Source organism: Solanum stenotomum, unplaced genomic scaffold (genome assembly GCF_019186545.1).
Source record: "Solanum stenotomum isolate F172 unplaced genomic scaffold, ASM1918654v1 scaffold10238, whole genome shotgun sequence".
NCBI lineage: Eukaryota > Viridiplantae > Streptophyta > Magnoliopsida > Solanales > Solanaceae > Solanum > Solanum stenotomum.
The window spans coordinates 34-16,681 of record NW_026020969.1 but is presented as its reverse complement, the minus strand read 5'-3'; the positions used below and the strand labels follow the sequence as shown (position 1 = coordinate 16,681).

At 33.4% G+C, this 16,648-nt stretch overlaps 1 protein-coding gene and 2 pseudogenes across 2 annotated transcripts in view; all 3 read left to right on the top strand.

Moving 5' to 3' along the window:
* The window catches only part of LOC125849734 (cytochrome P450 CYP72A219-like), a 5,435-nt pseudogene extending 1,785 nt beyond the window's left edge, over positions 1–3,650 (top strand).
* Positions 1–7,438, top strand: part of LOC125849732 (cytochrome P450 CYP72A219-like) — an 8,944-nt gene extending 1,506 nt beyond the window's left edge. Inside the window, exons 1-5 of one of the 2 annotated variants that reach the window (XM_049529699.1) lie at positions 4,835–5,263; positions 5,778–5,998; positions 6,091–6,335; positions 6,412–6,802; positions 6,884–7,438. In XM_049529699.1, coding sequence (XP_049385656.1) covers positions 4,975–5,263; positions 5,778–5,998; positions 6,091–6,335; positions 6,412–6,802; positions 6,884–7,309 — 1,572 coding nt within the window. In that variant the 5' untranslated portion in view covers positions 4,835–4,974 and the 3' untranslated portion in view covers positions 7,310–7,438. Of the gene's footprint in view, positions 1–4,834; positions 5,264–5,777; positions 5,999–6,090; positions 6,336–6,411; positions 6,803–6,883 lie in introns of those variants that run through there. The other variant, XM_049529700.1, reaches the window with a different exon arrangement.
* LOC125849733 (cytochrome P450 CYP72A219-like) overlaps positions 1–11,144 on the top strand; it is an 18,128-nt pseudogene extending 6,984 nt beyond the window's left edge.
* The last annotated feature ends 5,504 nt before the right edge of the window (positions 11,145–16,648 follow it).

The following is a 16,648-nucleotide window of genomic DNA, read 5'->3' as shown; positions in this document are numbered from 1 at the left end:
TTTTTTTTGGGACTGATTAAATAGGAAAGTGTGCCACATAAATTGAGGTAGATGAAATAGCAAAAACTCGAGATTTTAGATTTTACTAACCAAAAATTAAAGTGATTACTCACAGGTAAAAATTCTTTTATGTGGCTAGGCCCATATCCAGTAGTGTTGATCACAGACCCTGAACATGTAAAAGAGATTTTCACAAAGAATTATGTGTATCTAAAGCAAAATCATCCCAATCCAATGACCAAGTTATTGGCTCAGGGTCTAGCAAATATTGAGGGAGACAAGTGGGCCAAACACAGAAAAATCATCAATCCCGCCTTCCACGTAGAGAAGTTGAAGGTTCTACTTATTACTCTTGTTGTTGATGTTCTTTTCTCCATTATTTTCAACGTGCTTTCTTCACTATTATGTTTCCTTTTCGAACTTGTTTTGAATTGTTATACTTGAACTGAGGGTCTTTCAAAAACAATCTCTCTACCTTCACAAGGTAGGGGTAAGTTTCTGTGTATACACCATTGTTGGTGTTTTTTAAAAATGGGGCAGCACAAAAGGATTGAAAATGTCTCTCAATGGATTGAAATTACTTTCAATAGCTTTCAATAATTTTATTAAGCATTGAGGGGATTTAAATAGCCAACATAAAACACATAATCTGCATAATTTAAAATTTAAACAACCTAAAATATCTCAACAACATGAACAAACTAACTAAAATTCAAAATTCAAATTTATTCAAACTAAATAACTTATTTTGCTAAAAGTTACTGCAGTAACTAAAAGCAAACTTCAACACTCCTCCTTTGCTTTAGTTATTGCAATTGAAAAAAATGCTCCTCCTCAATTTTTGCTTTGGTAGTTGATGCTGGGTTTTTTTCATTGTTTTTGAACTTGCAAAATTTCTTCTTTTTTCTTTTTCTTCTTTTGATTTTTGTTCTTCAAAAACACATGCGATGACATTGCCTTGTGTAGAAGTTTTTTTGAAAGTGCTTTAATATGAACTTTTGTATGATTCGCAGAGAGAAGTTGTAAGGATTTTTCTTCCATCACAACCTCACATATCACATATGTTTCAAAATATGGTTTTATTCTCACAGACCAAATTTGATAGTTTTTGTCTGTGAAAATTTATGGGGCATTCAAAGAGAGACTTTTGCTTGCCATTATTTTGGTTAAAATATGATTTAGACAAGCCTGTGCATTGAAAAAAGCACTAGTTGAAAAGGTTGCCTTGATGGGTTAAAATGGGTAGCCCTGATGGGTTAAAAAGGTAGCCCTTACGGGTTTAAAATGTATGGTAGTTCTTTGGAAGATTTCACAGATCCCTTAAGATCAATGAAGCTCTCATACCACTGTTGGTGTTTTTTAAAAATGGAGTAGCACAAAAAGATATCTGCATAATCTGCATAATTTAAAATTTAAACAACCTAAAATATCTAACAACATAAACAAACTAACTAAAATTCAAAATTCAAACTAAATAACTTATTTTGCTAAAAGTTACTACAGTAACTAAAAACAAACTTCAACAACCATCATGCCCATATTCTACTTGTGGGATGATAGTGGATGTGTTATTGTTGTTGTAGTTTGATTGGGCAGAGACGATATTTATGAAAATAAGGGAGACTTGTCGGCTTAAACTAAATATGTGTATATTGTACCATAATATGCTTTGAATCTTGTAGTCTGAAACCTGCCATGTGGGATATCATAATTGAAGAATTACTAAATATAGAAAGTAGCATTCTTTTTTAAACGGACTTAGAACGGAAGTAAGAAAACTAATTGAATAATAGGGAGAACCAAATTTAGAATTTAGAAAACATGGTAAATTTCCCTGTGCTACTTAGTATTGCTTATTGAGATGCCTTAAACATTAAGAAGTTATCCATTTATAGTTGTTGGTTTTTTCATTTGTTTACAGCATATGCTGCCAGCATTTTATGTGAGTTGTAGAGAAATGCTAAGCAAATGGGAGGAAATTGTTCCAAAGGGAACATCATTCGAACTCGATGTATGGCCAGACCTTCAAATAATGTCCAGTGAAGTCATATCTCGTACATCATTTGGGAGTAGCTATGAAGAAGGAAGAACAGTATTTGAACTTCAGAACGAACAAGCTGAGTATGTAATCAGAATAGCACGTTCAATTCATATACCAGGATCAAGGTACAACAATTTATGTACATCACATTTCCATGTTCGATACTTTCTTTTGTGCTTGCAAAATCTCTCTGTAATTAAATATGAAAAATCTGATCCTTAACAATTTTTCTACTAGAAGACTTTCCCTGTAATTCGAATAACTTTGTTTATATAGGTTCTTGCCTACTAAAATGAACAGAAGAATGCTGAAAATCGAAAAGGAAATTCAAACGACAATTAGGCGTATCATTGACAAAAGATTGAGAGCAATCGAAGGAGGGGAGACTAGTAAAGATGACTTATTGGGCATATTACTTGAATCCAATATGAAAGAAATTGAACTTCATTGTAGAAAAGATTTTGGAATGACTATATCAGACGTGGTAGACGAGTGCAAATTATTCTATTTTGCTGGACAAGAGACCACTTCAGTGTTACTCGTATGGACAATGATTTTGCTCTGCTTACATCCAGAGTGGCAAGTACGTGCCAGAGAGGAGGTGTTGCACGTCTTTGGAAATAATAAACCAGATTTGGAAGGACTAAATCGCTTGAAAATTGTAAGTACTTTTCGCAAGTTCTTTTCTTCCAATCTTTTAATGAGTACGTTTTATGTACTCAATATAGTTATTCGATAGGACTGTTGAGACAAGAAGTGGACTTGGAGCCCGATTGGCTTAACTATTTGAGATTAGTTAATAAACGTTCAGTGTTGAAAACATTTTTATGTGTTGAAATTGATTGTACAAATAGACAGTTGCATGTTCGGATAGAAGCAGAAACAATTAAGATGTTTGGTAAAAACAATGACCATAAGCATTTGTGTTAATATAAATGAAAAAGTATATTTACAAGGAGAAGGATGAAGGCCAGAAATGAAATGGAGAAGGAGTTAGTCGTGTTGTTTTGAGAAGACATTCACTGGATTTTGAACTATAGTAGTGATAAAATAGTACTGAAAAATTTTGGTCAGACCAAAAGTGCGTTGAAAGTTATAAGCAGAAAAATCTTAAGTTGAGGCTAACCAACTTACAGTGTTTTTTTAGGTGACGATGATCTTGTACGAGACATTAAGGCTATTCCCTCCATTGCCATCATCTGGTAGAAGGACTGAAGAGGAAGTGAAATTGGGGGAGCTAAATCTACCAGCTGGAGTGCAACTCATTATACCCACAATCCTATTACATTATGATAAGGAGGTATGGGGTGAAGACGCGAAGGAATTCAAACCAGAGAGATTCAGTGAAGGAGTGTCAAAGGCAATGAAAGGACAAGTCTCATTTATCCCATTTGGTTGGGGACCCCGAATTTGCATCGGACAAAACTTTGCAATGATGGAAGCANGGGACCGCGTGTTTGCATCGGACAAAACTTTGCAATGATGGAAGCAAAAATGGTGATAGCAATGATACTACAAAAGTTCTCCTTTGAACTCTCACCATCATATACACATAATAGTGACTATTCATCCTCAGTATGGCGCTCCTCTGCTTATGCGCAAGCTTTAATATGATATTTTACAGCATTGGTGTTGTACGTTGATCTACATGCATCATTTGAATGATTGATATACTAAATTGTTGCGAGATCGTGGAAGTCATGTTTCGAATTCAAACATTAACTGCAGTTTGGTTAATGTTATCAAAGTTTTTTAGCTTTTGATATGGTTTGTGCTCCATCTCAAATCTCCTATTTTTCCTTGTATGCTTTAACATTTTGGTGGAGGACAATAGTTCCTTTAATTGTCCTTTTTTTTCTTCAAATGGGTTGATTTTTATTTATTTATTTCCTTAGCATCGAGTTTATGTTTAGTGGGACATAAGTTCTTTTAGGGTGCAGAGCATAATTTGTGAGATATGTAGTCATGATTCCAAATCAGCATTTGAAGATGCAATTTGGGATCATGATTTGAAATCAAATCCCAAATTCTTCAAAAAGTATGATTTGGGATTCCAAATAGTGCTTTCAATTTATTTATTTTTAAATGTAAAGCTGGACCCATGAGTTTATATTTTGCAAAAGAAAAAAGACCAACCATTTTAAATAATTCAAAAAAAAAAAACTCATTCTCGGCATGAAGAGATTGTTCATGTCATGTGAAGGGATAATATTAAAGAATAACTAGGCAATACTATTATTGACTAGTGAATCTTTCTAAAATTATGTTTATTTGCAATTTATAATCACAAACATTTATTTATTAAAAGAATATGGAGATATGTGATTTATTAATATTACGCCTTAGGATATTCCGATATCTTATTTATGAACTTTGGTTTGCTCGTTTGGTAAGATTGTATAAGAATTGATGAAAGACCGATAGTTTTCACAACTTATTGAATTTTCGTGTTTACGAGGGAAAAAAATACAAGGTAAGAAATTCAAAATCATGGAAAAGTCTTGGCCCTCGTTCACGCACTAGTCTATATTTTGTCAATCAATCATCCTATAAAAGTCCACAAATTTGACCAATTGGGACAAACACCTTTATTAGTTGTGGAAAATTCATCAAATATATACCCCATCTTGTCGTTGATATAATAGAAAGGCATAATAAATATAAACTATCTTTAACTTGGTCTCAATAGATAGTGAATCACTTTAATTTTGAAAATGCATATCTAGACATCACAAGTCATCCACATTGTGTCTCATGGACACCTCGACAATTATGTAACACATAAATTTTAGAAGTGTCTAGATGATCATTTTTTTGTAAGTTAATTCAAGTGTTCAACTGACACAGTAAGATGAATTGAGATGTCTGGATATGCTTAATTTATTTTTCATATATATAAGAGAAAAGAGTACTTGAGAGAAGCCTTTTTAAATATGGAGTACTTATCACTTGTGGGAGTAGAGATGATAGCAACAACTTGTGTTGCAATTTTGTTAGTAATTTACACATGGAAAGTGTTGAATTGGGCATGGTTTAGGCCAAAAAAATTTGAGAAATACTTGAGAAAGAGTGGTCTTAAGGGAAATCCATACAAATTACTCTATGGAGATTTGAAAGAGCTTACAAATAAACTCAATGAAGCCAAATCTAAGCCCATCAATTTCTCTGATGATGTACCTCAAAGGCTCATCCCTTTTTTCTGTGACTCCATCAATAAAAATGGTAAGTACAACAATCTAACAAGTTTGCTTAATCATATTCCTTTCATGGACCAATCACATAATTTTTGTTATTATATAAGACTTGAATTCAGGGTCTTTGCCTGATCTGATATCATGTTTAAATGTGTGACCATCTCATTTAAAACGTGGAGGTAGTCCACTAACGGCCAATTCTGGCTCGAATAATGTAATTTTGGGAGGAGTTCCATACTTTGTCTCTAGAATGTGTGATGCTAGGTTGGGGTCTGGTGAACCAACTGGTCGCTCCTCTAGTTGAAGTATCGTGGCATAGTATAATTGAGTTTATGAATTCTGGATTCTTGAAAAAGCAGCTTATTGAGTTCTTGATGAATTATATATCTCTACGTATTAAATAGATTTTAAAACACAAATATAGAGTTTGAACTAAAACTAGTACTAGTTTTGTTGAACCCGTAGGCGATATATCACTTACAATCTATTTTAGTATAAGCTTTGCTTTTTTTACTAACACAAAACTGATAAATACTCTGCAGGTAAAAATTCTTTTGCCTGGCTAGGCCCCAAGCCTATAGTATTCATCACAGAACCTTCACTTATAAAGATAATTTTTGAAAAACATTATGTGTATCACAAGAATAAGCATTCTAATCCATTCGCGAAGTTATTGGTTCAAGGTCTCGTTACCCTTGAGGAACAGAAATGGGCTAAGCATAGAAAAATCATCAATCCCGCCTTCCATTTTGAGAAACTAAAGGTTATAAATACTACTATATCTTTTTGTTTTTGCGTATAGCTAGTATATAGAACTTAGTGATCATGAGTGAAATTAACCAGTCTACGTAACAGCATATGGTTCCAGCATTTTATCAGAGTTGTAGTGAAATGATAAGCAAATGGGAGGAGGCTGTTCCAAAGGAAACATCAGTCGAGCTCGATGTATGGCCACACTTTCAACTAATGACAGGTGAAGTCATTTCTCGAACTGCATTTGGGAGTAGCTATGAAGAAGGGAGAATAGTATTTGAACTTCAGAAAGAACAAGCTGAGTATGTAATGGAACAAGTTTTTTCGATTTATATACCAGGGTCGAGGTACGTACAATTTTAAAGTATTGGATCAAATTTCTACTTCATAGCATAGAGAATTTACTTAGATTGTTATTACAAGGTTCTTGCCTAGTAAGAAGAAGAAAAGAATGTTGGAAATCGAAAAGGAAATTCAAGCGACAATTAGGCGTATCATTGACAAAAGATTGATGGCGATGAAAGCAGGGGAGACTAGTACTAATAATGAAGATTTATTAGGCATATTACTTGAATCCAATACGAAAGAAATTGAACAACATGGAAACAAAGATTTCGGAATGACAACAATAGAAGTGATTGAAGAGTGCAAGTTATTCTATTTTGCTGGACAAGATACCACTTCAGTGTTGCTCGTATGGACGATGATATTACTGTGCCTACATCGAGAGTGGCAAGTACGTGCAAGAGAGGAAGTTTTGAATGTATTCGGAAATGAAAAACCAGATTTTGAAGGACTTAGTCGTCTAAAAATTGTAAGTACTTTTCACAAAATTTCGCTCATTAGTGCACTAATTCTACTGCCAACTTATGTAATACATGTTTGTTTTCCTTAGGTGACAATGATCTTGTACGAGACGTTAAGGCTATTTCCCCCAGCACCGATATATGGTAGAAGGAACAAAGATGAAGTAAAATTGGGTGAGCTGAGTCTGCCAGCTGAAGTACTACTCGTTATACCCGCAATCTTAGTACATTATAACAAGGAATTATGGGGTGAAGACACGAAGGAATTCAAACCAGAAAGATTCAGTGAAGGAGTGTCAAAGGCAACAAACGGACAAGTCTCGTTTATTCCATTTGGTTGGGGACCCCGAATTTGCATTGGACAAAACTTTGCAATGATGGAAGCAAAGATGGCAATAGCAATGATACTACAAAAGTTCTCCTTTGAACTCTCTCCGTCATATACTCATGCTCCAGTTGCAGTAGTGGCTATTCATCCTCAGTATGGTGCTCCTCTGCTTATGCGCAAACTTTAAGATTATATTTACGTCATTTGTGTTGTACGTTGATCTACATGCATCATTCAAATGATCGATACTAAATTGTTGGGTGATGGCGGAAGTCATGCTTCTAATTTAAAACATGAACTGCAGTTTTGTTAATGTTATCAAAGTTGTTTAGCTTTTGATTTAATTTTTTTTTCCTTAGCAATCGAATTTATGTTTAGTAAAACACTTCCTTTAGCCCTTAAAGGCCTAAGGAGAGGGTGCCCCCTCGCATCATCGTCGCTCGCTTGGCCTCGGCATCGGCATGCCTATTCTGAACATGTGAGTTCACACCGCACCATCATATCAAATTTTCTCCTTCTTCTGCACACATGTATTTTCTTACAAACCAAGTATTTTTTTGGAATTTTCTCCTTAAAGTAGAGTCATTGTGTGATTTCGTTGCTGACTTTTGAGTTCGGTGAAGTTATTAAAGTGTGAGGTACCACTTCTTCTTTAATAGGTATGATTTTGTTGCTAAAGTGTGAGGTATCACTACTTCTATAATAGGTATGATTTCGTTGCTGACTTTTGAGTTTGCTGAAGTTATTGAAGTGTGAGGTACCACTACTTCTTTAATAGGTATATCCATTTTATCCTGGGAGGCAATAATCCACAACCTTGGGTACATTGAGGGGATTAAATTTCTTAAGAACACATAGTGAATTTTGTGGACTTGTATATATATATATATATATATATATATATATTTCCCCATCTTAACAATATTTCTAATTTACTATTCTGAATACATGATATAACATAAACCAAATATTTTAAAAAATTATAGAACTCAAAAGAAAAAAGTATCTATAAAAAGCCAAAGGCATAAATGTTTGTATATGAGTATAGGACGAAGCTCCTCCACAAATTTGACCAATTGGGACAAACATCATTGTTGTCAATTATGATGGTCAAAAATATAATTATGGAAACGTCTTGGTCCTCATTCATGCACTAGTCCATATTTTGTTAACCATCATCCTAAAAAAGGTCCACAAAATTGACCTTTCTTGAAATGAATTGTCTTCAATGTCTTTAAAGATTTTACTCTTTCAACCGTTCGAAGAAGATTAGAGATGATCATGTTTTCCTATATAAATCTTCTTCTATACTAATGGTGAGGAAGCGGATTGGATTTATATCATATTTTTGTTAGTTTCTGGCTTCTAGTTTATACTAAAAGAGCTTATTGAATCCTCGGGATCATAGACTTATACTGGGTGAAATATCCTTAATGACAATATCTTTGACACGCCTCAAGCTATAAGAATTTCCTATAGTTGTTCGTGGTGAAGTATTTTCCATAAGATTTATTACTTGTGGGAGTAGATTGAGATGATAGTAGCAATTTGTGTTGCAATTTTGTTAGTAATATACACATGGAAAGTGTTGAATTGGGCATGGTTTAAGCCAAAGAAACTTGAGAAATACTTAAGAACGAGTGGTCTTAAGGGAAATCCATACAAATTACTCTATGGAGATTTGAAAGAGCTCACAAATAAACTCAATGAAGCCAAATCTAAGCCCATCAATTTCTCTGATGATGTACCTCAAAGGCTCATCCCTTTTTTTTGTGGCTCCATCAACAAAAATGGTAACTACAACAATTTAGTTTTTAATTATTTTTTTCATTACTTATTTTTCTTCCTTGCCTGATCTGATATCATGTCTGCATAATCATATTCTTTTCATGGACCAATCACGTAATTTTTTTATATAAGACATGAATCCACCAGGATCTTTGCCTGATCTGATATCATGTTTAAATGTGTGATCATGCAAACTATTAAAGGGAGCAAACTTTTATCTACGGAATTATGTCTTCGACTTCATGCAATTGTTGAAAAGTGGTGGTGGTCCACTAACAATTATTTTTCGCTCAATAATGTAATTTTGGGAGGAGTCGGTAGTTTGTCTCTAGATCTCCTTGTATTTGAAGAGAACATGTGACGCTAGGTTGGGGCTTGGTGAACCAACGAGACGCTCCTCTAGTTGAAGTATTGTGGCATAGTATAGTTCTTGTAAAAATGTTGTGCCCAGTAGTGTCAGACGGCGCTAAGATTTTGAGTTTATGGATTCTGGATATACTCGATATAGAGTTTGATTTACTGTCACTTACAATATGGTTTAGAATAAGCCCTGCTTTTTTTATTAACCCAAAACTACTAAATACTCTGCAGGTAAAAATTCTTTTGCCTGGCTAGGAACCAACCCTATAGTATTCATCACAGAACCTGCACTCATAAAGAAGATTTTTGAGAAAAATTATATTTATCACAAGAATAAAAATTCTAATCCATTCGCGGAGTTATTGGTTCAAGGTCTCCTTACCCTCGAGGAACATAAATGGGCTAAGCACAGAAAAATCATCAATCCCGCCTTCCATTTTGAGAAACTTAAGGTAATACATACTACTAAATTTGTTTATTTTTGCTTATAGCTAGTATATAGAACTTAGTGATCATAAGTGAAATTAACCTGTCTACGTAACAGCATATGGTTCCAGCATTTTATCAGAGTTGTAGTGAAATGCTAAGCAAATGGGAGGGGGTTGCTCCAAAGGAAATATCAGTCGAGCTCGATGTATGGCCACATTTTCAACTAATGACAGGTGAAGTCATTTCTCAAACTGCATTTGGGAGTAGTTATGAAGAAGGAAGAAAAGTATTTGAACTTCAGAAAGAACAAGCTGAGTATGTAATGGAGCAAGNAACTAATGACAGGTGAAGTCATTTCTCAAACTGCATTTGGGAGTAGTTATGAAGAAGGAAGAAAAGTATTTGAACTTCAGAAAGAACAAGCTGAGTATATAATGGAGCAAGTTTTTTCGATTTCCAGGGTCGAGGTACGTACAATATTAATGCATTCGAGCAAATTTCTACTTCATAGTTCATAGCATAGAAATTTACTTAAGATTTTATTTTTAGGTTCTTCCCTTGTAAGAAGAAGAAAAGAATGCTGGAAATTGAAAAGGAAATTCAAACGACAATTAGGTGTATTATTGACAAAAGATTGATGGCGATGAAAGCAGGGGAGACTAGTAATAATAATGAAGACTTATTAGGCATATTACTTGAATCCAATACGAAAGAAATAGAACAACATGGAAACAAAGATTTCGGAATGACAACAACAGAAATAATCAAAGAGTGCAAGTTGTTCTACTTTGCTGGACAAGATACCACTTCAGTGTTGCTCGTATGGACAATGATATTACTGTGCCTACATCCAAAGTGGCAAGTACGTGCCAGAGAGGAGGTTTTGAATGTATTCGGAAATGAAAAACCACATTTTGAAGGACTAAGTCGCCTCAAAATTGTAAGTACTTTTCACAAATTCTCTCATAAGTGGACTAACTCTACTGCCAACTTATGCAATACATGTTTGTTTTCCTTAGGTGACAATGATCTTGTACGAGACGTTAAGGCTATTCCCCCCAGCACTGATATATGGTAGAAGGAACAAAGATGAAGTCAAATTGGCTGAGCTGAGTCTACCAGCTGAAGTACTACTTGTAATACCCGCAATCTTAGTACATTATAACAAGGAATTATGGGGTGAAGACGCAAAGGAATTCAAACCTGAAAGATTCAGTGAAGGAGTGTCAAAGGCAACAAACGGGCAAGTCTCGTTTATTCCATTTGGTTGGGGACCCCGAATTTGCATTGGACAAAACTTTGCAATGATGGAAGCAAAAATGGCAATAGCAATGATACTACAAAAGTTCACCTTCGAACTCTCTCCATCATATACACATGCTCCAGTTGAAGTAGTGACTATTCATCCACAGTATGGTGCTCCTCTGCTTATGTGCAAACTTTAAAAATGTTGTAGTTTAGTTAACCCTATCGAAAATGTTTATACTTTTTCTTCAGTGTGTGTTTTAGATCTTCAACATTTTATGGTGTTTAACTTTCATCTAGTCTTGTGAAGAGTGCTTTCTATATATGTAACTCAAACTTTCAACTGCGTTATGAAGAATAATAAATGGATTGAATTTTGTATATTATTCCCATAAATGAATCTAGCAAGTTATTCGAGGGTTAAACATTATCAAATCTTTTAATGGTTGTGATACTTTTCAATTTCGATTGGTAAAATAGGGAGACAATTCAAAAACAATAATCTATAATTAGGAAAATTAGACGGAGATACATATAATATCATTGCATCGATCCATTATTATACAAACATATATCCTTTTTCACCATTGCCAATAAATCACCATTAAAATACTTCAATATATCATAATATTTGTATACAATTTTACATAATATATTTCACCTAATTTCACAAAGATATCCAACAATCACTTTTCATCCTTCAAAACTATTGAATCTTTGTCACCTCATGGGTTGTAAATTACAAAAAAAAAAGAAAAAAAAACATACATCTACATCAATAATACATTATCGTTTCTCAGAAAGAAAGAAAATATGAAAAAAAAAAAAGAGAACAGAGAAGTCGGAGAGGGCTGGGAAGGGGAAAAAAGAGAAATAAGGGTTGGTGACTGGTGAGGATGGAAAAGAAGAAAGAAGTAAAAAAATCATTTTTAATTTTCTTATTTTTGTTTTTTTTTAAAAAAAAATAGTTTTAGTCTAAATTTTGATGTTCACGCTCCTTCAACGCGTGATATCACGTATTTGTGCCAACTCAATAATTAAGTTGTCACATAAGCTTGGTCAATGGTCAGAAGGGCTTACAATATTGAGCTTCACTGAGTTTAGGGGTTTAGTTGACAAAGGGTAAAGTAGAAGAATTCATAATACAAACTCGTACAAGTATAAGGGTCCATCAGATTATTCTACCTAATAAATATTCATAAAGATGATTTTGAACTATACAGTTATTTGCCCATGGAATACATTATTCTGAATTTCAATTGCAGGATAGCATCATCATTCATTGTAATATTGTGTCAAGTACATGTACAACATTAATCATAAGATTTGTTTCCTTCATCATCCTGTCGAGAAAATATACCATTTATACTAACGGATATACACGTGGCATAATCTTGTTCACCGATCCGACATTTATTAAATATCGAATCGACGGATAAGATTGTGCCACGTGTCCCTATTTAGTCATCCATTAGAGTGAAGGGCATTTATGTTATAGGTTTTGGACGGTAGGGACACCAATGTCCCAAAAGTATGATGGTGGGTATCTGCATACCATTTACGATAGTTCGGGGTGTATTTGACCTTTTTCCTTACCTAAAATGAGCTAGAATATGACTTTTGTAGTGGAAATAAGAAAAATAAGTAAAGTGATATTCCATATTGATTGTATCTTCTGAACCTTCCAACACACCTCATCTTCATCCTCATCATCCTTATACCACCCCCACGACCCCACCTCCCATAGGATTTGTCTAGATTATATATCCGGAAAAACGACCATATATACTCTTATACTATAAAAAATATTTTCAAGGAATTTTTTTTTAATATATCCCTCAACTTTGTCATTTAAAGCTGATATGCTCCTCAATATGAAAGTGACACAAATATAACCTTACTGTTATACAAACGGCTCACATATACTCCTATTGTTACAAAATTAGCTCATATATACCCTTCATTCAACGGAAGTGAAAAAATTAGTTTTAAATTTATATTTTTGACTTTTAATTTTTTTAAAAAATCATATAGGGGTATATATGATCCTAGGGCTGTGTATTGGTCAATTCGGTTTGGTTTTGAAGTTTATCGATTTGGCTTATTGATTATCGGTTTGTAGAGATGCTAAACCATCATAAAACCATTAAGATACTGACTTATCAGTTATTGGTTTATCGGCTTTTGATCATTATCGGTTCGGTTATCGGTTTAACCATTAAGATTTGACACAAAAAAAAACATTGAAAATCACTTAGAAACAAGGTGACAAACCAAATAAACAATGCACATGAGTTCACAAGTTATATCTTGTTCAAAAGAAAACACTTTTACATTGTAGAATAACCAAGTGTTTGAGACAACCATAAATAAAAGTAGGAAAATCAAACTCTAAGTCAAGGACTAGATATACAAAATGGTATAAATATAATTATCTAATTTACTATCGGGTTATTGGTTAACCCGTTAAGGAAAAACCTCAAACCGTTAAGAACCGATAACCCAATAACAAAAATAATTAAAATTGTTATCAAAACCGCTAAACCAATAACCCAATATTGATAAAAACCAATAACTTTTTTTCAGATCGGTTTTGAACAACCCTATATGATTCTTCTAAAAAAGTTCAAGGTATATTTTATTCTTTTTCATACATATTGTTTTTGACCTCTTTGATTATCATTATTTGAGTTTCTTATTCTAATTTTATCTTTTGCTTTCATTCCTTAGTGTAAAGAAAAAAAATTCAAAACTAATTTTTTTGTGGGTATATTAATAATTTAAGACTATCTTTTTTGGCTATATTGTAATTTAGTTTTTGTATTTGAAAAAAAAGGGTCATCTATGATAAATTTTACAAGAAAACTAGTGAAACATAAATAAACTTGACCATCAAAATAATAAATTTAAATTAGTCATTGAAACAAAAAAAAAAAGTCAAAAAAATGTGAGGAGGGTTAAATATAGATAAGTTAACTAAGTTATCTGTATTTATTAGATGTTTTTTGAGAGTCCTGTTTTAGACGCGATTTTGGGCCCGTCTCCGAAAAATGCAATTTTGGTGTCAAAACGACCATATTCACGTTGTGATTCTATTTTTGATAGAGTGGCAGTGTTCTGAGACCGTATTCTCACACTAGGCTGTGTTTGGCCCATTTGTCTTCCTCAAGAAACGTAAGACCTTTAATGAATGACTTGGCAAATAGATTGGGATGAGCTATCTTTTGATACCCATAATTCTTTGTGAAAATCTCTTTTACATGTTCAGGTTCTGTGATCAACACTGCTGGATATGGGCCTTGCCAAACAAAAGAACTTTTACCTGAGAGTAATCCTTTCTCGATTAGGAAAAATATTAAAAAACAGAAGGCATAATATAAATAGACACTCAAATTTGATCAAGTAAGACCGATTAAATTACCACGGATCTGCCTCTAGGATGGAGCAAGGGTACCAATCGAAAAGGGGTTCATCTTTACAGAAAATTAATTACATTGTATATATACAAGAAGAGAAATACAAGAAACATACCATTTTTGTTGATGGAATCAAGGAAAAAAGGGATGAGCCTTTGAGCTATATCATCAGAGAAATTGATGGGCTTAGATCTAGCTTCATTGAGTTTATTGTGAGTTCGTTCAAATCGCCATAGAATAATTTGTATGGAATTCCCTTAAGACCACTCTTTCTCAAGTATTTTTCAAGTTTCTTTGGCTTAAACCATGCCTAATTCAACACTCTCCATGTATATAACAACAAAATTGCAACACAAATTTCTTCTATAATTCTGTTGTAAGAAATCTCCATGAAAGTAATAAGACTCTTCTTTCTAGCTACTTTCTTTTACATAGAAAAAAAGAGGGGAAGTAAGCTAATTTATATCTTCTTAATAACATTAATTGTTGGATACAACTCCTCTCCATTTTCGTCAATCAATTTCTTGGATGGGGGCACATGGCATACGTTACATTTAATGACTAAGATTTAATTGACCAAAGAAAAGATGATTAGATGATAAACACATTGTATATTTAGTTCAAAAAATTATTGTAATCCCGCAATCTTAGCAATATATTATCTTGTTCATAAAAATAGTCAAAAAAAAAGAAGATGAATGTAATAGATTTTATTTGTCTTCTTCATCCAAAACACGAGGGCTAGACTTATTCCTCAAAGGCACAATTTCTTATGTTGAAAAAAGTACTTCCAATATACGTTTTTCGTCTCAAAATAAGTGTGTCCATTTGGCTTGTTTCACGCTTATTAAGAAAATTAGAAAAATAACAAATAAAAGGTATAGTTTGTTAAGTTACCCCTATTTATCATATGTTTTTTGAGAGTCGAGTACAATTAAGTAGCGGTAGTTGTTTAATACAAGGGTGTATTTAGAAACAATTACTATTTTTTGTTCTGAATTCTAAAGCAATTCTTGTTTTGAACAATTTTTATTTATTTTTTGCTAAAGCAACACTCATTTAGGACGGTGAGGCTAAAATCTAAAGTCATGCCTTCTTTAAATTAGCTTAGAAGATTTGGAGATTATGTTGTGTTCTATTTTCCAGTGGTTGTGGTCAGGGGCGGACCCAAGTAAGGCTCTCTGAACCCCTTCCGTGAAAAATCTATTGTTGATGCATAGTTAAAAAAAATATGTATGAATAGTAGATATTGAACTCCATTGGCTTCTTCGTGTATTTTTTATGTAATTAGGTTTCGACCTTATGAAACAAACTTTGCAGGACTGTGAGTGAACAAATTATATGCACAATTAAATGCAGTTTATATAGATTTTTGTTATATGGTTAAAGGCTTAATTTGGATCAATTGGAACCACTGATATAAACTCTTCATGAAACAAGATGGAGCATCATAACAAGTTTAAACTAATTCACCCACAAAAGAGAAATGAAAAAGAAAGTGAAAAACGACAATAACATTTCAAACTACAACGTTACGTTTAAATTCGAAAAGAGTGAGTTCAGCCATAGCCCAACTATTTAGTAGAACTAGTTTTCGAGAACGTGCGTTGCACGTTTGTCGCATACAATTATTATCAAACAATTCTAATGATTTGCCATTTCAACAACTTTTTGATCTTCTTCATTCTTTAACCTCTGCATGAAATCTAACAGAGAAAGGTAGAAATGAAGGTAGAATGTTGAAGAGGAACCAATCATTAGCTGCTTCCAACATTACAAGACATTAGTTAAGATATAGAAACCTGAATTCACTAACAAAATGTTATATCACCACAGTAATAATTTTGACAGTGTTCGCTAAGATTAGAGTCATTAGAACTTGGGACAAAATAGCCATGTAAAAAGAGCTCAAACTATAAAAACAAAACCTATTCTACAACTTCATTTAGCTAAGAATCATCAAAAGAATGCAAATATTTCGGGACGACATCTACATGTTCTTATAAATGATTTGTGCCTAAAACAATTCCATCAAGTTGTCTTGCTTGCCCGGGGACTAACACCCAAGTAGTTTGTCATGAGACCCGTGATACCAAACATCATATAGCCATTGAGATCTGCTTAAGATCATTTTCCATATTCCTTAAGTTAGAAATGGATTGCACACTGAATATAATAACAAGCCACGAGCAAATCTTGTATCTGATAACATGGCACCAAAGATGCCAAAGATGACGGATATGAAGCCGTAATAATCTATTGGAAGATCTTGTGGACCAACCAGTGAA